Below are 23,133 nucleotides of genomic sequence, written 5' to 3' on the forward strand. Positions count from 1 at the left end.
TTTACGGGTAAAATAAATAACTTTCATGTTTGAAATGTATTTATTATGTTTTAATATAAAAAATTTCATTTCATGAAATATTTGTGATCCTTTTTAAATATAAGCGCGCCATCAGATATACCACTCTACCGCGAAAATTTCTCTGTAAGAATAAACCAGAGACTAGGGACAAAAACATATCATACAACTTGAAGTATACATTTCCACATTGCTAAGAGTTGAATATTTATACACGTGAATTTGAATTAAAAATTCACCGACTGTTTAAGAACAACGTGGTAATTTAAGTTTATAAAAATGACGAAAATTAGAAAGGTGAAACGTAGAAAGAAATATCGTATGAATGTAAATCGTAAACGATTGCGAAATAAATTGCGAAAACTGCCGACAATAAATTGGTAAATATAACCAAAATCATCATCGTGATTTATTATTGACATACACAAATAAAGTTAAATTTTATTTTTTATAGTTCTCAAATAAAGCAATCGTGGGAAGCAACAAAATCCACACGGACTAATTTGAATCAAATGGGATTAGCATATAATCCAAATGATGCTTTACAGATACCCAATACAAAGAGAGAGCTTATTAAAGAAGTATTAAAAAAAAAAGACGAAAATGATGAAGATAAATTACAAACTGAAGAAGAAGATGTTGAAATGATACCTCCAAAAGTACATGTGGCACAAGAACTTGAAGCAGAAGCAAAGTTACCAAGAAGGAAAATGTTTAAGCTACCAAATAGCCAAGTATACTTTCTTACTTACTTAATGGACAAGTACGGAGAAGATTACAAGGTAATGTTGTTTTACGCAGCAATTTATTTCACACTCAAAATACTTATTATTAAATGAATTATGGTACAGGCTATGGCACTAGATAAGAAGAATTACAATCAATTAACATGGAAACAAATACGTGCTAAAATTAAAATATTTAAAGGCATCCCTGAGCAATACAATGAATATCTTCAAAACAAAAGCACATAATAGTAATTAGTTTCTTATATTGTTTAACACAAGTATATTTCAATTTTAATACAAATTCGTATATAAAATATAGCAGTATAAAAGGAATAAATTAATTAATATTGTTAATTAGGTAAGTACAAAAACATTAGCCAACGCAAAACAATGCTTATTGTATAAAAAACAGATTCATATCATGTATATGTTATGTATAATACTGTATGTTACAAATGAATAAAGTTGATATTTATTTCTAAATACAGTCTCTAAGTCTTTATTTTGTATATCAGTTACAAAAATTAATGTAGCATTTATTGTGCATAATTAAAACAAAAAAAAAGAAATAAATAAATAAATATCTATATATTGAAAAAACAGTATAAAAAGTATTATAAAATTAAATGATCATATGCTGAAAAATCTTTAAAAATTGCACTTTTATTCATTTCTTTTCTTAAAGCTCGAATTACTTTTTTTTAAAAAAGGTTCATTTTGGACAAACTGTAGTTATCATATTCATTGAAAAATTGTACACAATATGCTGAATTAGGCATATTGTTACTTCCTCCTTTTCTTTCTCTTAACCCTCTAGTTTTTCTTGCTTTCTCATATAAAGTATTTTTTAACAAAACATAGGAGCAGATACATTATCTTTTGCCATATAGAATATTTTTTTTCTAACAGAATCCATGGATGCATGGTACCAAGTGTACTCAGTTGTTTCTGATGGCATTTCAGGAAGAGGTCTTGTCTGACATCCAATTATTTCTACTTTGTGTTTATGAGGAGAGATACTTAATAAATCTAACGCTTTCTTAACTTCCTCTGGTTTCAGAGCATTGGGACAGTCCTGATATTTATACAAATATATTAGACACAGTAAATTCTAGAATAAGCATTGTCAAAAACATTTACCTGTTTGTTAGCAACTACTAAAATTGGTACGTCATCCATTCTTGCATCACTTAACAATTGTTTCAAAATAGAAGCAGCGGAAGATAACTTTTTTATATCAGACGCATCTACTACAAATAATAACAAATCTGTGTCTTGTAAGAAAGCAGTCCAGTATTTTCTAGTAGCGTCTGAACCTCCAACTAATAATAAAACATTAAATAATTACATATTTGACCAACGTGATCATATTGTAAGTGAAAATCCGTAGAACAATAAGATTTACATACTATCCCAAACATTGTAAAATAAGACCCCATTTTTTATTCTATATACAGAAGAACCTTCTGTTGGTTTCGAAGGGACGGTGTACGAAGTTTCATCGCCGTTCGCAACGCATATTTGGTTTATAATGGATGTTTTCCCAGCTCCGTCTAAACCTAACAGGAGCACCCGTTTTTCATGATTATCATCGATCTATAAAAGCAAGGTAACGAGGCTTGTTACTGAGATTACATTTGGCGAGTGAACGCGAACGGACCGATATCACAAAATCGATTGTTTGAAACAATTAGGAATGGTCTCAAACAACAAAAACAGAACTCTAACCTTAGACACCTCATCAAAACCTTCGTCTATTGCCAGAAATTCTCGTTTTTTCCAATATCGGTATGCAATGTACGTGCCGATACATGTACAACTGATCCAAAAGATCTTCTGGCCGTTTCGAAATACATTTCGTATCATTATTCTCGAAATGTTATGTTCGGTGAAAAGGACTGAGAGATAGAGCCGACTTTCTCGGCTTGGATTCCGTGTGCACGTTTCGTTTTACGGTTTGTCACCTCGCCGCATGACATGCATCGTATCACATCGTTCGAACAAAGTGTACGTAATTGTAATTATTTGTGAAATGCGTTTACAATGTTATCTGCATTTAAGTGAATTTATAATGGTACACGATAAAATTCTTTCGAAAGCGCCGTCTATTAATTTGGTACTACTGACGGGAAAGAAAAAAGAAAGATGAGAACAGAATCAATTTCCTCGTGATGATTTTTGTATTTTACATTTTGTACACACGTGAGTGACAAACGTACACATCGTAAGGTATAATTTAAAGGAAATGCTGTTATCAATTGTCCATCATTAGTTATGCGTGAGAGAAATAATTGTACGTAAATTTAACTTGCGTTCTCGGCCGCAGTCTACCTGACTCGATCGATGCGACTGCACGATAGTTCTGTCTCCATTCGGCGATTTGCTTAGATTATGAGTAGTATGCGACAAATGTTGAACATTTCGACGCGATATCATTGAAACATTGCATTCGAATGCAGTTATAGATTTGTTTCTGTTTGACGTGTATTTCGAAGATCTGAGGATAAAGGTTATGGTCAAGTCATTACCGTACAGGTTAAACAAATTTCAAAGTGATTCCATTTGGAAGTAACAATTGAAAAAAAAAATGGATAACGTTGCAATGGCAGAGTGTTTAACTCTTGAATTTGGTCCTTTCGAAACTGTCCATCGTTGGCAACGTATGCCAGAATGCGACGAATTTGTTGGTGCCAGGTAATTTGATAATTGATTTAATTTATCACTTGAATTATGCATTATTTTTCAATCTTTCTGATTTATTTGAAACTTTCTTTAATTTTTCATAACGTACAACAGTTTTGTTGCAGCATTTCAATAATAAGAATTATGTATCAGTGTTTCAGTTACATCCAGCATTTCCCAGTTTCTTGATTTACTTTCTATAACTTTGTTTCGAAGAGTTTATTTGTAATTGTTAATTGATTATTATAAATAAATGATAATGAATGATTTGTAGAGTTTTTAATTATTACCAATATAATTCTTCTCTTTATAAGTTAAGATACAGTAGTATTAGTGACATACAATTGACAATAGGCTAAGGTATTTTGTTATTGCTCTTTGCTTTCATTTATTAAATATTATGTTGAAAACAGTTTTATTTTTATACAGAAGTTTAATGTATTGTATTATACACAGGCGTAGCAAACATACTGTTGTAGCTTACAAAGATGCAATGTATGTATTTGGTGGTGACAATGGTAAAAGAATGTTGGATGATTTATTAAGATTTGATGTGAAAGAAAAGTCCTGGGGACGTGCATTTGCAACAGGAACACCTCCTGCTCCAAGATATCATCATTCTGCAGTTGTGCATGACTCTTCTATGTTTGTATTTGGTGGTTACACTGGTGACATACATTCCAATTCGAATCTCACTAATAAAAATGACTTATTTGAGTACCGATTCCAAAATGGCCAATGGACAGAGTGGAAATTTATTGGGAAGTATGTTTCACTTGTTTCATTTAATTTTCTCTTACTTTCTAGTGCTTTTTAAAGTTATCATCACACAATTATATAAAATATAAATTTTTCATTTCTTTGTAGGATTCCTGTAGCTAGATCTGCACATGGAGCTGCTGTCTATGATAACAAATTGTGGATATTTGCTGGTTATGATGGCAATGCAAGATTAAATGACATGTGGACAATATCATTATTAGTAAGTAATGCAGTATATTTGAAACAGTATGACAGATTATTGATCTTTTTTTTTATTATTTTTAGCCTGGAGAACCAAGAGTATGGGAGGAGGTTGTCCAGTCTGGTGACTGTCCACCGACCTGTTGTAATTTTCCTGTTGCAGTAGCACGTGAATGCATGTTTGTATTTAGTGGCCAAAGTGGAGCTAAGATCACAAATAGCCTCTTTCAATTCCATTTTCAAGAAAAGCGGTAAGTTCATAGCTTTGTATTTCGAAGTTGTATCGTATTTGATGATATATATATCACTAGTTGGACGCGAATTTCAACGGAACACATACTTCGTGGTGCCCCGCCTCCGCCAGCGCGACGATATGGTCACACCATGGTTAGCTTTGATAGACATCTTTACGTGTTTGGCGGTGCAGCTGATTCTACGTTACCCAACGATCTTCATTGCTACGATCTCGATACGCAAACATGGAATATTATTTTGCCATCTGCTGACAGTCAAGTTCCTTCTGGTCGACTGTTTCATGCAGCGGCAGTGATTGGAGAAGCGATGTTCATTTTCGGTGGAACAGTCGACAACAATGTCCGATCCGGAGAGACATATCGATTCCAATTTTCATCGTATCCAAAATGTACATTGCACGATGATTTCGGAAGGTTGTTGAACGGACGTCTTTTCTGTGATGTAGAATTTATAGTAGGCGATACAGAAGCCAAAATACCTGCTCACATAGTTATAGTAGCAGCTCGTTCACAGTTTCTTAGGTCGCGCATTAGGAAAGCTCAAAAAAAACGAGAGAAACATTTAGAAGAAGTATTTGGAACTGTGGATGTACCAATCAAAGATATGCCATTGTTAGAAGTAAGCAAATTTTTAAAATTGAAAAACTATTCATTTGATATCTGTTATAAAATACCAATAATTTGTTACGTTATTACTTCAGGTAAGACTGAAAGATGCTGTACCAGAGGCATTTGAAATGGTTCTGAATTATATTTACACCGATCGTATTGATCCAACAATAAGAAGCGAAGACGGATCAAATAATCATGCTGAAGACCCATTAAGCAATCGAATCGTGCTGCTTATGATGGATGTTTATCGCTTAGCTTTGCAATTCAATATGAAACGATTAGAGCAGTTATGTGTCCAATATTTGAAGGCGACTATAAGTAATGCTAACGTTTTGAAGGCATTGCATAATGCCGCTTCCTTAAAATTACATTTTATAAAGGAGTTGTGCTTGAATTTTATCGTGAAGGAAATTAATTACAATCAGATTGTTATGAGCAAAGAATTCGAGACTTTGGATCAACCTTTGATGGTAGAAATTATCAGAAAAAGACAGATACCTCAAACAGGTGTAGTTAAACACTGTGATCTTATTACAGGTAAAATTCGACGAGATAATTCCCGAAATAATAATTTTTCTGACTTGAATTCGTGTTTTATTGTAGGTTCAACATTGGAAGAGGACATGGAGGCATTTCTTAAAAGTGTCGGCAAAGAATTCTGTGATATAACGCTTATGTTAGATGGTGTGCCAATTCCGGCTCATAAGGCCATCCTTGCCGCACGGTGTGGCTATTTTGAGGGAATGTTCCGATCTTTCATGCCTGAAAATAATACAGTGAACGTAAATTGCTGATTCTTCTATATTTCTTTATTTATTGTTGTTGAATACATTCAATACGTACAATTTCAATACTGCAGGTACAAATTGGTGAAATGGTTCCATCTTCCGAGTCATTCGACTCTCTGTTAAGGTATATTTATTACGCGGACGTTTCAATGCCACCTGAAGACTCGTTATACTTATTTACCGCACCAGTTTTTTATGGTTTTACGAATAATCGATTGCAAGCGTTTTGCAAGCAGAATCTCGAGATGAATGTCACGTTTGAAAACGTTATACAGATCTTAGAAGCTGCGGATAGAATGCAAGCTGTTGATATGAAGAAATATGCGTTGAATCTCATTGTGCATCATTTTACGAAGGTACGTGTATTGCAATAATTTGTATTTCGTCACGTAAGAAGCTTTTTCTTTTATCGTAAATGTAATTCTTCCTCGTTACAGGTTGCGAGGCTACCAAGGTTAAAGCAATTAAGTCGCGAACTTTTATTGGATATTTTGGAAGCATTAGCTGACGAACGCAGCGAGGCACGAACATGTCAGGACATGGCGAATGATTGCTGACGGATCTCGAGCTCGCACCGTTGTCCCCATAGTTGGGACTTGTCTTCGCCCTCGAGCTTTCAAGTAAGTGTGCAATACAGCATTCTAACAACATTCAACATCTTTTACCTTCTGGGTTATGGATACATAGTAGATGAGTGTCTGAAAAATCTGAAATATCGTGCGCGTATGTAAATGCAGAAGTTGAATACTACCTAAGCTAGTATCAAAGATTGTGATCTCTTTAGAGTATTTAATTTATTTGTATATAAAGTATATGATTTGTTGAAAATCTCTTGTAAAAGAAAACATTAAATAAAAAAATATTTGTTGGATCGCTTAAACTCACCAGTGTAACATTTACTTTATTCAACGAGTATGAAAGATGATTAATAAAAAGATTTCTTTCAGTTGTCAATTTGTTAATATCACCTTTAAGAATTAATTTAAGATTTTGATAGATACTAGATTTAATAAATTATTAATAAATAAAGGAATATTAGGTATTGGATATTGGATATTAAATGAAACATGATTAATAAATTATGTATTATATTTTGACTTTGATCGTGAATGATCGTACATACACGCACAATCAATTTTTTTTAATGATAAATTTAACACTTTAAGCTTAATACAAGCTGCGCAAATTTTGGGAAGGGGAGGATTTGAAAGAAACATTATGTAAAGGAGCTCGTATAAAATCATTGCTCTTGTTTTCTCTCTACATATTGTTGTCTCTAGTTAGGTGACATTCGTCGACAGCCCGACACTTTAGTTCAGTCTCTTGAACAAAATATTGCGAAATAGAATTTGTACTTAAAGTAAACATGTCTTTCGCTCTCGTTTCGTGCTTCCCATAATCGTGTGTCAATCGAAGCTTGTACGAGAGATTAACTTGTTCTTTTTTTTTTCTTTTTTGTTTTCTCTACGTAAAATGTGATTTTTCTCTACGTGTGTGTTCTTTTTTTTTTCTAAATGTTCTGTTTTTTTATATCGTTAATTCACAAAATTCGAACTCGTTTAGTTTAAAATTGTTGCTCTAAAGGCGTCTTACTCCAACTATTAATAGTCATCTAAACTTAAATCACGATAAATAGTTGTAATATTAATTACGCTAGGTAGGCCTTTTTTTTGTTCGTCGCTTAGAATTCTAAATGAACTAGAGTAATATTGAAACGTGGCCATCTCAACCCGCCACAACGAGTTCATTACAAAATGAGATCTAAAAGTTACACAGCTAGAATCAAATTAGTTACAATGATACGGTCGTGGTACAAACTTCACGTTGATTTCGAATGGCCCCAATCTGAAAGCATTTAGCAATTAATTTCATATAATTTATTATCTTCTTCTTTTTTATGTTTCTCGTTTCACAAAAATGACTGGAATATTCTGAGTACTCACCGATTATAAAATTGCTCGATTCATATTGTAGGCACAGGGAGTACGAGACGTTCACCTATTCAAGTTGAATCCATTCTCAATTGTTTAAACCCTTTTTTCTGATCCTGCATGAAAGTGTGTGCAGCACTTGCATACAGACAACAGAAAGTAACATCTTGTTTCTAAACACGACGTATCACGTACACCCTCATCAAATGCAGATGGTCCGTAGCAATTTATCTTTTCGGCAGGTTACACTTGTATCCCAGTTCTAGTCATTTCTAAGAGAAAACAAGATATATGCATCTCCAAGTTCTTCGTTTTAAAAAAGAAAGTCGAAATACAAGGTGTTCTATGATGTTTTTTTCTTTCAAATTGAAAATCTGGGACGTTCTTCTGCTCTACATAAAATCAAAGGAAAAGAAGAAGCGTATCGTGAATGTCTTCGTATTGATTTTCAGTATGCTTCCATCTTATCATTAATGAAGCGTTAGCTGATGTGTGCAGTTTGTGTGTCGTTTGAATATTCACGAGATGTACAGCGTGTTACAAAAGAATTTCGTTACTAAGAACAAGCTGATTTAGTCATTTTATATTTATAAAACACCTTGCTGAATTATTATTATTATTTTTTTTTTGACTACATATATATATATAATATGGAAGAAAATATAAGAAAGACTAATATTGCCTGTCGTAATCTTAGATGAAACAGTAAACCTTTTCCTCCGCGATGCTGCTGGTCGATGGCATTCGGTGCGAAGGTTCCAGCCTTCTTCTTCTCTCCTCGATAGCTTCCGCGTCTAGGTTCATGGTAGGCTGAATCGTCTGTGTCACAGACGTGCTTATGTGTCTCGTTTTAACGAGAGGTGGGTTTCGCGATTGAGGAATCGCGAACGCTCTTCTAAGCGCCCCTCTCGGGGGCGACGGTGGTGGATACGAGATACCTAATGGTATTTTTTTCAATTAACATCCTAACTTCATTCAATTTATCTTTTTTTTTTTTTTTCTTTCGTGCTAATATCAAGCAGTGGATACATCGTTGTTCGTGGGATCGGAAGAAGCTTTTAAAAGGGAAAAACAGGATGAATTATTTCTGAAAATCGGAAGTCAGTGCAGTAGGAAGAAATAAATTAGGCACGGTATCGTTTGATCCCTCAATTTTTCAACGTTCTATATTCTCCTATTCTAAGTTTCTGTTAAGCATGCACAGTGCTACGTTGGCCGGTGAGTCAGATGGTCGCAGCAGACCTCTAAGGGGTAAGAAGGCTTGTAAAAGATATACTCCCGCGTGGGTAATTGCTACCTCGGTGCCCTGGTGAAAGCAAAGTGTCCTTGCTCTTTGTTATTTGGGGTACGATTAGAAGCGAGTTTGGCGGTGTCGGAGATACGGTTGACGTTTGTGGCGAAGTGGCTAGGGTCAAATTTGGCAGCGATTGGCCCAAGCTAGAATACGCCGGCACTTGGACGCTCAACGTGTTAGGCGTCGGTGACTTACTCAGTGGATATCGTCTATTATCAAATTTGTTAGGACTAGAATAACGGTCAAATATTGGTCAGATTGCATTTAAAACACATGTGTTATTTGTGAACGTTTCTGTGGACGGTCTCGACGTATTTACCTTATTTGCAAGGGTCTGTGGTTGTGGCCAGAACTCTCACCTCCTTCTTCCGACGATACGCTCGAGGCGCGCGGCGGTTCACTCGTCTCTACGCTGACATTTCTGCTTGGGTTGTAACTGGGCAGGAAGCTGCTGCTTCCCGGCGAAACACCTTCCATCTCTATGCTTCCACTAGAAGCAGTTTCGTGACTATTAGGGCTAAAGATTTCATATCCTCATCTACTGCTTTGTTGAAATTTGTAAATTAGAGTGGAGCTTGTACCTATGACTGTGAGCGAGGCTGCTCACTCTCGACGCTCTGCTGCTTCCTCGAGGTGTTTTCGGTATACCCTCGCATTCCTCCGGCTCGAATTCCACCTCACCGAGGAAGGTGCTCGGTTGTCTACTGACCGTGCCTAAATTCATCGTGTTGCCAAGCGGTGGCACTTTCATCAAGGCGAATTGTTGCTGAGCTTTCCTTATGGACTCCATCCAAGACTAAAACGTGGGATAAAACAACGTCAATCTCAACTCCCAGTTATAATTGTACATTAATTTTCTCCATTGCGATTAGATTTGAAAAAAAAGAAACGTTTCGACGCACGAACGCACCTTGGCTAATTTTGATTCTCCAGCGCTGAGAACCAAAGCAGCTGATGCCGCTCCGTATTCGTTCAGATAAACCAAGCCTAAGCTACTTGGCTCCTTCAACTCGTGTATTCGGATACGATCGATGACGTACGGTTGTCTTATAATCTTCAAACCGCCCCCGACGGTGCCAGCCAGCCCACTGGACGAAGTTTTCTTGGTCGATGGCTTGCAGATCAATAGCATGTCTGTCAGTAGAAGCACGTGTACTTCCATCTGAGAGGACAGTTATTCTTTTAATTTACAGTTGTTCTTTGTATTTTCAGTCTGGTTGTGATGGCTTGATTACCTTGCTACTAGCAGCATCCCTCAACTTTAAATCTCCCTCGCGAAGAAGTATTCTGAAGCTGTCTTTCGGACAGCCTGGCATTGGAACGGTAGTAATGTCGAACGTGCTGTGAATTTTAATCAGTTTCTCTAATTCTTCGTCTCTAGATTCGACCACGTCGTAGCTCTCTATTCGAGACGCGGCACCGGCCAATCGCGCTGTTTCTTCGTTCCTCCTCAAGGCTGCATTCACCGATGCCACGAAGTCGTCGACAGATTTGATCTGATTCACAGTGACGTTATAATGATATTAACATTAACACTGTACAGAGTGTTAGCTCTGTTGCTGTTCAGTAAGTAGTGTTACTTTCTTACCATATGCGTCAATTCTGCTCGTTGCTCCTCGTTCTCCGTGTTCTTGTGAACAGCCTTCAAGAGGAGAGAGTACTTCGTCAACCTCTGCATAGGTTTCACCAGTATGTCGAGCAGTTTCAGTCGATTGCAGTCCTTTTGAGTCTCACACCACTGACAAACAGAGAGAGATATATAATCACAATGAAATAAGTCTCCAGATTCTCATCTTTTAATAACAATAATTTTTCAAGACTCTCACCACCAGATAGACCGTGAATAACTGATTATCGTTCAAACGGTCCCGGCAATACTGTTGACATTTGCTTTGCTCCGCGCAGTATCTGGTATAAGGTGCGAACGTTTGCTCAAACGTCTCGAAACCTTGCAGAAGGTGGCCAGGATCGAGCGGTTGCCCAGTGGTCCTCGATGTATTCAGCATCACTAGAATGCACTCAGTCCAGAAGTAGCGATTCGCGGCGTAGATCTCAGGGATATTACTGAACAGCTTCGTCCTGTCGACCTCGTTCAGGATATTCGAGGCCTGCAGGCTGCAGAGACACGCCATGAACAGCTGGAAGTATCAAATGGAATTAGAAAAACTGTACCTTTTTCTGTCTCGTCGAGTTTCTGAAATATCGAGTTTTATATTTTCAGTGTAAACTGCGGGTCTTTATCCAATTTTTTTTAACGAACGCAATTAAAGAAAGTTGTAGCTTAAGCAACTTGTTTTCACCACCAAGTGTTATAATCAAGTTCTTAAAAATGTGAATTTACATAAAAATCCGCGCCAGATTTGTAATAAGTACTCCAGTTTTAATAAGTATTGTATTTCCTATATATTTGCATGCTGAATTCTTAAAATTTTTCATAAATTGCATAAAAATTGCAGTCTATTTATCAGGATACTTACGTCTGTCACGACCTTCAGAGTCTTTATGTAAGCTACTTCCGTTTGAGCTAGCTCCCATAGAGCAGTTTGCTGTTGTTGATGCTTTTCTGATAGTTGGTCCGAATTGTGAACGATATCGCGCCAGTCGTGTTCTAAGTTGTACAAGGCTGCAATAAAATTCATTTATCAATTTTATCAACATGTAATTAAGTTCGTAGCGTATATTTTCTTATTGAAATTATTATATGTTCCGCTGTTTTTCTATTTTTTCAGCCCGCAACGTTTCAACATTACGAAGCGATGGAAAAATTTCACGTTCACGAACGACACGTGAGCTCATCGAATGTGACTATAAAGAATTTTTATTCAATCATTTATATTATATAAAAAAAAAAAGAATCATCGATCAATGCTATATAAATATGTATATGAAATCTTTCTCAATGTAACATAATTTATTGGGTACAGATACAAGATCGTTGTACAGAAAGTGTTTAAGTTTCCTTTTCCCTCTATCATTCTACCATCGTGCTATTTTAATTACAGATCATTCGTGTATGACACCGATATATAGAATGGATAAAGTAGCGAATTCTAATGATTAATATTACGTGGAATAAAATATCCATAAAGTTGCAATGGGACAAAACACATTGCACAAATTTTCAAAAATATTCATATCCATTTTTAGATTTGCCATTACATGTTATAGGCTGTGATATTTTCATGAACTAAAGTTTTAAGTGAAACTTAAATAGAAATATGTTTTTTATCTATTGCAATAAATATCTTGCATGTCGCAACTTTCAGTTTCCCACTATGAACGCATAAGAGTCCACTGTCTACTTATTCGTTGATATTCTCAAAAGTTGAACACTGAAACAGGATTTGGCAATCCTGTGACGAAATTATTAATCGAGAGATTGCTCACCATCTTCGTTGAAGGTGAGCTCGTAAGACAGTTCGGAAAGTTTCGGCACTCCATGCTTGTCGTAATCGTCCAGCTGAGCGGTAAGTAGATCGAGTTTGGTGCCTTTGGTGTTGGTGAAGAAGCCACTCCATCGCTGTTTGCTGGTCTTGAGCCCCGCAGCCCCAGCGGAGCTCCGACCAGACGTCAGCGTGGTGTTGCCACCGACCTCGGAGTCGACGCTCGAATCCTCTGTCGAAACGCTGAAGAAACGACCGCTACGACACCGATAACTCTGCGAAACGAACCACACGAATAATTTGTCTTCCACGTAAAATATCCGAATTACATCGAATAGTTCGCAGTTCGCGAGTTACTCAAAGATATATCTGGTCACTTAACGAACGCGCGGTCGGGAGGAAGTAGTTGTTTCTGGCAATAATCGGACATTCGAGTTACTCTCTAAATGGAAGACAACGCGCGTCGTAGCACGTGCGGTTTCCCTCGTCTAGTAGTTTTCGACGTTGCGGTGGAAGAACATCTGTTATACCAGAAACGCAGATGTGATCGCTGATTAAACGGCGATGTTATAACAATCGCGATATATAACGAAGATAAATTTCTTGTTCCAGCAGCAGGAATCGAGATGACTCTCTGAATCTGTTCGAGCAAACTTCAATTTTCGGGAGACGGGAGACGATCTCAGGTTAAATCAGATATATCTTTCGTCGGGAAACGATCTCAGGTTAAATCAGATATATCTTTCATTTTTACACCTAATTGGAAAAGTCACTCGTTTAGATTCGTTGTATTTTTCGAATCATTTTTACAGAATAACTTCGAAATCAGTATCAGCATCAACTAAAGAGAAATATATTCTGAAATATGTCTTTAATCTTCCCCAAATGCACGAGTAATTGGCAATCCACGATCTGCTAATTAGAATCGCGCAGTGAAAAGGACCATCCGACCATTGTTAAGTGTCCATTTTGCAGATTACTGACAGGCATCGTAACACGATAGACAAACATGACGTACACACGATGCACGTGTGTGTGTGTGTGTGTGTGTATTACGCCGAAAATTGACGAGGGGATCGCGTTCCTGTCCGCGTGAATTCATTAGAATCTGGCACGCCGGTGTAATAAGAGGATCAGCATCGATTATCGAGCCCGGCGGATATTGTTCGCGGCCGAGCGGAGTGGTTCGTTTCGTGATTTGTCTTTCAGTCGCGTGGGCGGCGGGTCAAGGATCAAGAAATCCTCCGATGTCGTTGCATTGTCCGCCGACTTATTAAAGCCACGTAGGTCGGCACGGTCGGTGCGTTGGTCGATCGAAGATTAGGGAGAGAGGACGATAGGCGAGAATGTGTGTCAGCTTTCGCCTCGGCGCACAATGAGCCATCGGCTTCCAGCCGATATCAAACACCTCGGGGAAATGCGCTGCCGGAGGAGCCGAGCGACCGGCGAACGTTTCGTTTGAGTCGCCTTTTCCGCCGTATCCGCGCTAATTAAAAAATCGGTGCCAATCGAAACGAGACGAGCGAGGATTGACTGTCGAACGAAGAGAAGGATGACGCGCGGGAGGTGAGACCTCAAGATTCGTACATAGAGATGACAAAGAAACGGAGACGTGACAAGTAGATTGCGGGTTTTTACGTGCTGAGAGATTTAGAGATACAAAAATGCAGATATTCGTTTCGTTTGCTAAACATCATTACAAGTAGAATATTTTCATACTCTATTGTGCAATTAATATTTTGTATATTTTATCACACGCTGCTGGTAATATTGAAACTATACTTTATACTATACTTTATTACGCTAATGAGATCGAGTTTATTTGTCGTAATATTTCGCGGTGGAGAGGTATTTCTATTCAGGTTCGCGCGCTTCTTTATTTCTCAGTTCGTAAAAACGTGAAATTGCACGAAGATCCGCAATCTACTGACAAGCAAGCGAACTTTGTTCCCAGCCGTTGATTCACTCCTCTTCGGCCGCTTTCGGCCGAGGTCGGGACGTGTTCGAGGTTCCATTAGAGGAATTAAACGGTACCTCGTTTTACTTTCGGGCAACTATCACGAAAACCTTACCCCGCTCGCCTTTCTCAGGGAGACACTTTGGTTGCTTCTCTGGCTCGACGATCTCGAGTTCGATTTGTCGTTGTCCTTAACTGGAACAGAAAAACGAACAGCCGTGTTTGAATGCACTTGGAAAACTAAAGTTCTCCGCGAGATATACAGAGCGCTCGTAGTCAGCTCTCTCTCTCTCTCTCTCTCTTTTTCTCTCTCTGTAGTCGTTTGTCATCCGCTTCCGTTCCAATCGATTTTACAAGGGGCAAGAAAAGAGGAAGATCGGAAGGAACCGACGATTACTTTCGGAACTTTGTTTGTACAGCTTTACAACGCTCGGAAAGATTTTTCCATGACAGTTTAATGGCGGAACAAGTTCCTCGCGAGAAATGTCTATAACAACTGCTCGCGAAAGTGGTCGAACGTTCGTCGCAAATTTTTCTCGAATATATTCTGCGTATTGTGTGAAACAATGTGAAATTTTCAACGAGATCTCGAGTTCAGTGAAATAAATCGGAGAACATATGCATATTTAAATATCAATAAACTTGAATGTTCTCAACGTCATTCTCATCATTCTATGATTTATCATGATACTTGAGATGATCGTTCGTGCTGATTAAAATTTCACTGAATGCAAGTATACAATGGTTAATTAATAAAATTTCAAAATTTACTTTACGCAACACACACAATAAATATTGTGTGTATCTTTGAAAGCGTCGCTTCGCCAGTCAGTGTGGAAGCGGTAAACGTCAAGATTGATATTTCAGATTGATAAACAAGCCTGGAATTCCAGGAATTAAGCTTCACGACGAGTTCAAGTTTGTTCCAGTGGAAACAGACAGCGCGTTATCGATGTTCGTGACAGTCTCGCGTGGCCGGCCGACCAATGACGGACGTTTCCCACTTGCGTTTAAGCGGCTGTATCTGATCGCGCGTTTTCTCCCCCTCGTTAGCGCTGTGTTCCTGCGGGAAATGGCGAGCGTTTCGGTGTAAGGCGCCAAAGAGTAGTTATTATAAGGGCGATAGCCATCCGAAACCGGTGAGTAATGGGGCGAGAGCCTCTGTTCGCGCGTTAAAATCGCTTGCGTCAATCGACGCGACGTTTCTTTCGGAGGGTTGCTTGCCTCGGAGCTCAAGGACGCGGCAAGGTTAGGTCGAGACTCTAAATTTGTCGCGCGGATTTCGAAAAATAGAACAAAGTAGACCACGCGACGGCGAAACAGAACGGGAAAGATTTTTCAATTTCGTTTCTTCTCGTGTTTCTAGATCCGAGAGAGACGGGCTGGAAATAATGTTTGTCGTTAAAACGTTGCTTGCCGGAAACAATCAGAATCAAAATCCGCGGGAAAATGTGAAAATATGGTCGAACGAGGACCGGCCGAGCACGGAATTTGATTTTAACAAGGTATTTTAGCTTGGCGGTTTTCGCCAAGAGCCGTCCCGTCCACGTTGCCTCAACTCGCGAGAAAACACGAGGAGAAATAACGATTCTGAAATTTTTCTTCGTTCGAACGACGTAAAGTTATTTCGACCCTGTTCCCTTTTCCCTCGCCAGTACGTTTCACGCTTCCACGTTTTTTACTACCTTTCTTTTCTCATTCTTACTTCCCACTCTTACCGCGCAGAACAAGAGAAATACTTGAAACATTTGTCCAGTTAAATCAACCTGGCAAAGATCAACATTTCCTGGAGAACCTAGAGAATCGTTTAATCTACCGAATATTCTGTTTTGAATGTTTAACGTAGTTTTCCACGTCAGTGATCCAAACGATCGCTCGTCGATTTTCGGTAAACGCATATAAAAATCCGCAGCTTGAACATTGCTGTTCCCCTCACGATGGGTTAAAATTGACTAAAATTCATTAAATCGAAATTCAACGGATCGCACAGTGGAAATTTCCATCGAACTTCCCCTGACAACTGCAAATGGAGATTGGTTGTGTTACGTGCACGTCTATTGTTACAACTGGTTACAATTAATCGTGTTAAATGTTGCCATGTTGCTTCGTGACGAGATATCCATTTGCCATCCCGATATTTAACGTCATCCCATCGAGCAAGAAAGCAGGAGAAATTTCCGAAATTTGCTCGCGATCGAAGCAGAAAAAAGAAATTGGGTGTTCGAGTCTTTGCAAATCCCTTTCAACGTGTACTCCCAAGGGCACTAGACAAATTAGCCAACCACCATGAGTTATAGCCTTTCTGTAGCCTTTCACGATGTTATTACAGCCCACGATTCATCGCGTGACACGTGCCCATACAAATCCATCGTCTCATTTTCTTTCGCTTTCTCTTCTCTCTCTATTTTTTTTTTTTTTCATTTAATTGCTATCCTATATTGTTGTAGATGGCATATCGCGTTTTACGTGGAACAACGATAAAAATCGATTTCGCGCGTCACAACGGTTGAAAAAAAGGAAAAAAAGAGAAAAAAACTTGATATAAATAATTCCTGTCGACGATTCGAAACATTTCTGCCGTTTCACGTCCGCTTTTGTAGCGCCGCGCGATGTGCACAGTCGATTTAATATGATCGAATGGCAAAGGTAAATTCTTCTAGTTTCTGTCTGCGTGGTTCGCGAAATTCCCTCGGTTCTTCCTTCCTTTGAAACGATCGTGATTTTCAACGAATTTGTGTAATAACACGCAAATAGCTTAGGCAAACATTTGATTCGCCGATGGCCGAGATTTATCAGCGCGTGAGAATCGACGGGGATTGCCGTCAATGGACGTCGGGATAAATTTCGATAAATAAAATTTCGCGTGGACAGTGGCTCGTGAGAATATCGCGACACTTCGCTCGAAAGATTTTTACATGACGATGGCGTGTACGTTGCGCGAAAATTTTATTAAATCTAATCGATGCACTGCAACGAGTACACCAGTGGATTTTTTGCCAAATTCATGCTCTCATGGATACAACTGAAAATGTAGGAAATTAATTTAGATATTATTTTTTCGCATTACACGCGTTAACAGGCACGCGACTATCGCGTCCGAATTTGTAGATAAAAGCAATTTACGTATTTACTGCAAACGTGCGCAGTTGGTATTTGCAAATGTACATTTACTAACAAATTAATACACGGCATGAGTAGTTCTCGTGAAATATTGTGGTTTGTTAATCTAATGAATTACGTACCGTTCAAATCGTCTGTGTTTGTAGTAAATGTCCGCAGTGTCAACATAATATAACCAGTCCAGCCTCGTAATGACAATGAAATTCAACGAGATCAAAATGTTTCGTGTAACGTAACACAATACGATCATGCGTTATAATTTGATCAAAAGATTTTGTTCTTTTCAAGCGTTCTAAGTAGTACGACCCGATTATTCTCAGACGAAGTCTGCAGCTCGAATTAAAGGTTTTCTCTCTCACAACAGATCTATTTTTGTTTTGATCTATTTATCCATTCATCCCATATCCTTTTTGTTATCAATGAAAAAGTGTCATCTTTCCTTTCTAAAGTCCTTTTCATCGAGACATCATCGTGACATAGTAATTGTACATATCGATAGTTAATTGACAGTATATTAAGACACGATCTTCCTTCATATTTGTTCACTTTTAAATGACAATTTCAAAATGAGATTCTCGAAAATGACAATTATTATTTGCAATCTTGTCATTTGCTTAATTAAACTCAAAATTAATGATAGATTTAAGCGTACCATATATGTTCGAATTGTAGAAAATCTCATTTCGACATAACTGATGCTTCATTGGACAGTTTCCACTTTTTTGTTCGTAATTTCAACCCTCAAACGATTCAGATCATTTAGTATACAAAATTCGATTCAGTCAAATAATCGACGAGACGTTACGAAAATACCAATCACTCCCCTTTCAACTACAAATCACCTCGACATAATCCTTTTTTTCCTGCAATAGTCGACTGACTCTTCACCTCGTACGTCACCGACGTATGCACACGATGCGACTCGAAGTCCAGGCTCGGTAACGAGCGCGATGCAATTACGATCGCGTGTTCACACGGACGATCACGGGGACGGCCAGGCTCATTCGGACCGTTTAACTTATCAATTTCGCAGTGATGATTCGTCGCGTGCACGGTCGAACATCAATTAGGACCAGTTTCAATCTCGCGGCCACGATCCTATCTGTTATATCGGTTCCGCATGAATTATAGAGACGGTATTCGTGCTCACGCCGCTCGCCTCCTCGTCGAACCGTCACCTTCAACTGGTCGAAGGTTGCGACCCGGGCAGCGGCAGATCGCGAACCCGGCGAATGCAAATGTTTCTCGAGCGTTTAACGAGCGAACTTTCGCGATAACGAGCAACTTTCACCGCCTGCGTTCGATGTTTCTTTTAATCGCCCCGCACTGTTTTCCCGGTGCATACAATAAATATACCGGATTATCCGAGTCCCGCGATATCGATGGCGAAGTTTATAACCTTACCGTGGCAGCGAAAATTTGCATGGACCACGAGGGAGACAGTGAAGCGGATGCTTATATTGGACTACCGATAAGGGACTACCGCTACATACGTGGCGATTCGGTTGCACGTGGAAAGAATATGCGCGTCTCGCGAACGCGAGGTCTTTGAGATTCTTAAAAAGATTATTGGAATTTCGAAATTTATCAGGCCTCGTTCATCTCAAATATAACCTCCATTTATGGATTTTAGTTCAGTCTTAGAAGCCGAATTAATCTTATATTTAACCTCGGCTTTTTATTCGATAATTTTCAACGAAGCTGAAAGAAAAAGACCTGCGATAATTCCTCCATCGTAACCATTCGCATATTCACCTGTTACTCGTAAATATTTCCCACCAAGGCTCGAAGTTTCCGTGGTATGGATCGGCAACGACTGCGAGAAGCCATCGAATACCTCGATCCGCGACATGTCGATTCCGCGCCTCTCGCAGGCAGCGTTCAACGCCTCCCTGTAACAAACGTTTCGCGGAGCTTTATCGATGTAATTCAATTTCACGGAGTGAACATGATCGAACAAACGAAGCAAATTGCCTTCAATCTGTATAGGTATGTCGCTCCTTTACGTAATTTTGAATCATTGACGAAACAGAAATTAAGCGGTTCACGGGCCAAAAGTAGTTGATCGATCAACTCAACATTTTACATCTAAATTTTGGCAATGATCCTTTGTCATTTGGTAATAGGTGAACAAATAATTTATTTCAGAAGCCAATGACGTACAAAGCATTCAGCGTCTTGTTAAATAAAAGTTTATTTGAGTAAAGAAATTTTCAAAAAGGAATGTGCGCTATACCGCCAAGTTTCTCCACTTTTTTGTTTCGCGTAGATAATTGATTTTAATGACTGCTCTTTGCTACTAAATATTCTAAACACACTTGAGATTCTTATGCATTCGTGGAACTTTGCAATTTTGCACTCTAATATGCACATGTGAAAAATGAACACGGCTTGGAATGAGCAAGTGGAACAACAACAACAACAACAACAACAACAACAACGTGCCAACGCGCCTCCGCGTAATAGCCTTTCGAGAAATACCCCAGTCTGAAAGTACCTAAGCGTGAATTGGCCGCGATACTTTGCGTTGTAACGCCGTCGTAAAGAGCGAGCAACTTTCATAAGATTACATCGGAAGCTCCACAAAGGATCGTTGCCGGTATTTCTCATTATTTACGGACGATTATTAAGCGATGTCAAGAGCCTAGTCCCTCGAAGAGACTCGTTCGGGGACGGCCTTGTCTCGCGAGATTGCCACTAAATTCACGTTGAGCCCCGAGTCTTTTCCTTCGGTGGAATTTCTTCGAATTACGGTCGCTATTTTTACGAGCGCGTAAATCGTTCGAAGTTTCATTTGTTCGTGACACGTTGCTGACACTTTTCGTCGTCGCTTTTCTTTTCCGCCCCCGCAGCCCGATAATTGCTCGACCGCTTGTTAATACAACGAAGATCGACCGCGCTGAATTTTACATTTAGAAATAAATATAAAAATTTTAATCGTCTAATAATTAACTGAATATCGAGGTTCATTGAGAAAGTGAACAAGTTGACTGTTCTGCGAATTTTATACGTATCTTACTAATTGTCCTGCAGTTTCAGAATTCCTTCAAATGTTGCGAACATAATTATGATATTGACTGTGAAATGGACGAAAATCTTTGTCACAGTACAACTGCGAAATTCGAGGATTCCCTCAACTAAAAGACTCGTGTATTAAGAATACACGTTTGTTACATTCAAACCGAATTTCGAATACAGACCGAAGATACATATATGAACTTACGCCAAGTAGGTGCCCTTCGTAGCAGGTAGAAGCTCATCTCGGTCCAGACTGCCCGAATCGTCCGAGAGGTCGAAGCTGACGCTGAAGAACTCGCTGCTGGATACCTGAAAAATTCATTATTTTTTGCAAGTTTCACGACATTGCTGAAGCGCAATTATTTGAGGAAGCCTGACGTTACCAAACGATCTTGGAACTATCGAGCCGAGAGTTCAAGCATTCTGTTCGTCTAACTTTGGATTACGGTGCGCGGATTCGGAAGTGGAACTCAAGAATACTACAGGCGATGAATTTGGCAGGAACGTTCCGCGGAACGTGCGAAACTCTTTGATTTACGTAACGTTTGGTAATTGCTTCTCCAGCCGGATATTTCGAAAATTCAAATTGAGCCAGCTTGAGAGGATGAGTTTGATTTATCGCGGAGTTTACGCGCGAGATTTTATGCACGTGGGTTGATTTTCAGTTAATATACATGGTGAAAACGTGTCCGGGGCTTGATATGTGAAAGACAGGGCTTTTCGTCGATTGGGAAATTTTCGGCGTGCCTGATAAGCCGTGCAAATTATGTAAAATGTACTGCAGATGAAATTCTTTCATCTTGGCCTCCATTGGATGTCATTTCAACAGTGCATGTTATATATTTATGTGTGTTATATTCTGACATTTCATTAACCGTAGTGAAAGAGTCTATCTTATTATACATCTCAAATTTGAAGCCAATCTAATGGAAAAAAATTTATATATATATGTATATATATAAATACAAAAGTACAATATTTACAAAAGACATCACATTTAATTAATTAATTATCTAATTTTACGTTTATAATAATAAATATCTCGTCACTCCTGTTATTTGTTCATTTTCAAATTGTTTCCAAACTTTGTCAATATAATTATATGCAACAACACAATTATAATACAACTTCGTCCCCCGTTACAATGTTGATGAAATTGATGAAATTTCGAAACTGTGTTCCCGTGCATGACACAAACACAGTACGTACATAAAATATCTTCCACATTTAATGATATTCAAGTATCTTTTCTGTTTTAATCTAAATTCATCAAAAAGAATTAGATCTGGTTATTAGACACCGGGACAAAGAAAAGACAGAGGGGAAAAATGTAAAAGTGTACTATCAAAGTACACTAAAATTTCGATCGAATCGCGCCAGGCGTGAAACCACTTGCGAGTCACAGCGCGTAGCTTGTGAAAACGCTGAGTGCCCGTCTGAACTCTATACTAGCTTGCGATGATAGGCAATAAAATAGGGAAAGGCTTTCATTTATGAACCCGTCGGCCCCCACATGGAAAATGGATCGCGCTCATTTGCCACAACCTTTTCCCTGTCACTTAGTTTTACAATCGCCTCCCGTTTATTGCCGCTCGTATTTTTCTCATTGCTCCGTTTAACCGATATTACTATCGCCTGTCGCCCTTTTCCTTCTCCTCCGCCGGTTTCGAATCATGTCACGAAGGATTTTACCGGCGTTACGTTCTCGCGCGTGACAGTTGCAACTTGCCGGGACAGAACCGAGATGTTTCGTGACACGTGCACGTCGTGTATTCTTTATGGCACGTAATTTTTACGCGTTTCTCCTTTATGGATATCGTGTCGCAGCGATGCTGAACTGCGGACAGGAAATGTTCACTTGGAAAGAAACATTGCAAACATTCGAGGATTAATCTCGTAGAATTGCTTTCACATTGTTAATTTTTCAAACGTTAATTCAGAATGTTTACTTTTCCGAACGAACCTTGGCAATTCTTCTTTTACGTTTATATCACGAATTTTATATCTTGATAAATGAGAGGAAATTCCAAGGATTTTTAATATTTCTATCTCTTGCATAGAGATTTTACAATTTTCAAACCCAAGTATTCATGTTGCGGTAAATTTTTCCTTGGTCCTTAATGAAATCCTACGATTTTGCGAAGTTTAAACAAGTTCGACTATTTTTATTACGATAAATTATTTCTTGATCTGGGTTGGTAATAAATTCCAGAGAAGCACAGGTCGTTTGCGATTAAAATTCGTGACTGAATTAAGTAAGAGCTTTAGAGCTCGCATATAAAAATTGTACGTCAGCCGCTTAATTCCTAGAATCAGCAGGAAAAATGTAAACTATTACTTTTAATGGTTTGTCTTCTTCATTTTAGTTTTCTTCTTTCACTCTCT

The 23,133-nt window shown here is 38.5% G+C and overlaps 4 protein-coding genes across 11 annotated transcripts; 2 read left to right on the plus strand and 2 right to left on the minus strand.

Moving 5' to 3' along the window:
* The first annotated feature begins 186 nt into the window (after window positions 1-186).
* Window positions 187-1,229, plus strand: LOC122535999 (nucleolar protein 16). Its single transcript, XM_043668005.1, has 3 exons — window positions 187-398; window positions 473-800; window positions 870-1,229. Exons 1-3 carry the CDS (start codon window positions 298-300, stop codon window positions 990-992), a joined length of 552 nt encoding a protein of 183 aa, XP_043523940.1. The 5' UTR covers window positions 187-297; the 3' UTR covers window positions 993-1,229.
* Window positions 1,230-1,362: 133 nt separating this feature from the next.
* On the minus strand, window positions 1,363-2,864 carry LOC122535992 (ADP-ribosylation factor-like protein 3). The gene is made up of 4 exons (XM_043667975.1): window positions 2,475-2,864; window positions 2,156-2,342; window positions 1,887-2,068; window positions 1,363-1,821 (listed from the first exon to the last, which is right to left on the minus strand). Exons 1-4 carry the CDS (start codon window positions 2,610-2,612, stop codon window positions 1,594-1,596), a joined length of 735 nt encoding a protein of 244 aa, XP_043523910.1. The 5' UTR covers window positions 2,613-2,864; the 3' UTR covers window positions 1,363-1,593.
* Window positions 2,865-2,867: 3 nt separating this feature from the next.
* On the plus strand, window positions 2,868-12,155 carry LOC122535991 (leucine-zipper-like transcriptional regulator 1). 4 transcript variants are annotated; one of them, XM_043667973.1, is made up of 10 exons: window positions 2,870-3,440; window positions 3,858-4,193; window positions 4,296-4,410; window positions 4,476-4,642; window positions 4,703-5,264; window positions 5,347-5,794; window positions 5,861-6,039; window positions 6,117-6,401; window positions 6,483-6,665; window positions 12,000-12,154. In XM_043667973.1, exons 1-9 carry the CDS (start codon window positions 3,334-3,336, stop codon window positions 6,600-6,602), a joined length of 2,319 nt encoding a protein of 772 aa, XP_043523908.1. In that variant the 5' UTR covers window positions 2,870-3,333; the 3' UTR covers window positions 6,603-6,665; window positions 12,000-12,154. The 4 variants fall into 4 exon arrangements, with proteins under 4 accessions (XP_043523907.1, XP_043523906.1, XP_043523908.1 ...); XM_043667974.1 differs by having other exon boundaries at window positions 2,871-3,440; window positions 3,885-4,193; XM_043667971.1 differs by having other exon boundaries at window positions 2,869-3,440; window positions 3,885-4,193; window positions 5,347-6,039; window positions 12,000-12,155.
* LOC122535990 (pleckstrin homology domain-containing family G member 5-like) lies at window positions 7,511-21,078 on the minus strand. 5 transcript variants are annotated; one of them, XM_043667966.1, is made up of 15 exons: window positions 20,954-21,078; window positions 19,486-19,622; window positions 14,726-14,805; window positions 12,658-12,928; window positions 11,748-11,893; window positions 11,097-11,408; window positions 10,859-11,008; window positions 10,506-10,766; window positions 10,181-10,432; window positions 9,852-10,066; window positions 9,590-9,778; window positions 9,274-9,500; window positions 8,688-8,914; window positions 7,989-8,248; window positions 7,511-7,890 (listed from the first exon to the last, which is right to left on the minus strand). In XM_043667966.1, exons 2-14 carry the CDS (start codon window positions 19,580-19,582, stop codon window positions 8,243-8,245), a joined length of 2,433 nt encoding a protein of 810 aa, XP_043523901.1. In that variant the 5' UTR covers window positions 19,583-19,622; window positions 20,954-21,078; the 3' UTR covers window positions 7,511-7,890; window positions 7,989-8,242. The 5 variants fall into 5 exon arrangements, with proteins under 5 accessions (XP_043523901.1, XP_043523902.1, XP_043523904.1 ...); XM_043667967.1 differs by having other exon boundaries at window positions 7,989-8,914; window positions 9,590-9,760; XM_043667969.1 differs by having other exon boundaries at window positions 7,989-8,914; window positions 9,274-9,479.
* Window positions 21,079-23,133: the final 2,055 nt, after the last annotated feature.

Source organism: Frieseomelitta varia, unplaced genomic scaffold (genome assembly GCF_011392965.1).
Source record: "Frieseomelitta varia isolate USP_RPSP 00005682 unplaced genomic scaffold, Fvar_1.2 scaffold_791, whole genome shotgun sequence".
NCBI classification, from domain to species: domain Eukaryota; kingdom Metazoa; phylum Arthropoda; class Insecta; order Hymenoptera; family Apidae; genus Frieseomelitta; species Frieseomelitta varia.

What these genes read in the sequence shown, in the direction of transcription:
- LOC122535991 (XM_043667972.1), top strand. Translation starts at nt 3,334, where the DNA reads ATGGATAACGTTGCAATGGCAGAGTGTTTAACTCTTGAATTTGGTCCT. An exon ending in GAGTGGAAATTTATTGGGAA is followed by an intron (nt 4,194 to 4,295) that starts GTATGTTTCACT and finishes ATTTCTTTGTAG; the next exon opens with GATTCCTGTAGCTAGATCTG. An exon ending in CTGAAAATAATACAGTGAAC is followed by an intron (nt 6,040 to 6,116) that starts GTAAATTGCTGA and finishes TCAATACTGCAG; the next exon opens with GTACAAATTGGTGAAATGGT.
- LOC122535990 (XM_043667965.1), bottom strand. Translation starts at nt 19,582, where the DNA reads ATGTCGCGGATCGAGGTATTCGATGGCTTCTCGCAGTCGTTGCCGATC. An exon ending in CTCTGAAGGTCGTGACAGAC is followed by an intron (nt 11,409 to 11,747) that starts GTAAGTATCCTG and finishes TGATACTTCCAG; the next exon opens with CTGTTCATGGCGTGTCTCTG. An exon ending in GAGAATCAAAATTAGCCAAG is followed by an intron (nt 10,067 to 10,180) that starts GTGCGTTCGTGC and finishes CCCACGTTTTAG; the next exon opens with TCTTGGATGGAGTCCATAAG.
- LOC122535992 (XM_043667975.1), bottom strand. Translation starts at nt 2,612, where the DNA reads ATGATACGAAATGTATTTCGAAACGGCCAGAAGATCTTTTGGATCAGT. An exon ending in GTTTTGATGAGGTGTCTAAG is followed by an intron (nt 2,343 to 2,474) that starts GTTAGAGTTCTG and finishes TTGCTTTTATAG; the next exon opens with ATCGATGATAATCATGAAAA. An exon ending in ATTTTACAATGTTTGGGATA is followed by an intron (nt 2,069 to 2,155) that starts GTATGTAAATCT and finishes TTTTATTATTAG; the next exon opens with TTGGAGGTTCAGACGCTACT.
- LOC122535999 (XM_043668005.1), top strand. Translation starts at nt 298, where the DNA reads ATGACGAAAATTAGAAAGGTGAAACGTAGAAAGAAATATCGTATGAAT. An exon ending in AAACTGCCGACAATAAATTG is followed by an intron (nt 399 to 472) that starts GTAAATATAACC and finishes TATTTTTTATAG; the next exon opens with TTCTCAAATAAAGCAATCGT. An exon ending in AGTACGGAGAAGATTACAAG is followed by an intron (nt 801 to 869) that starts GTAATGTTGTTT and finishes ATTATGGTACAG; the next exon opens with GCTATGGCACTAGATAAGAA.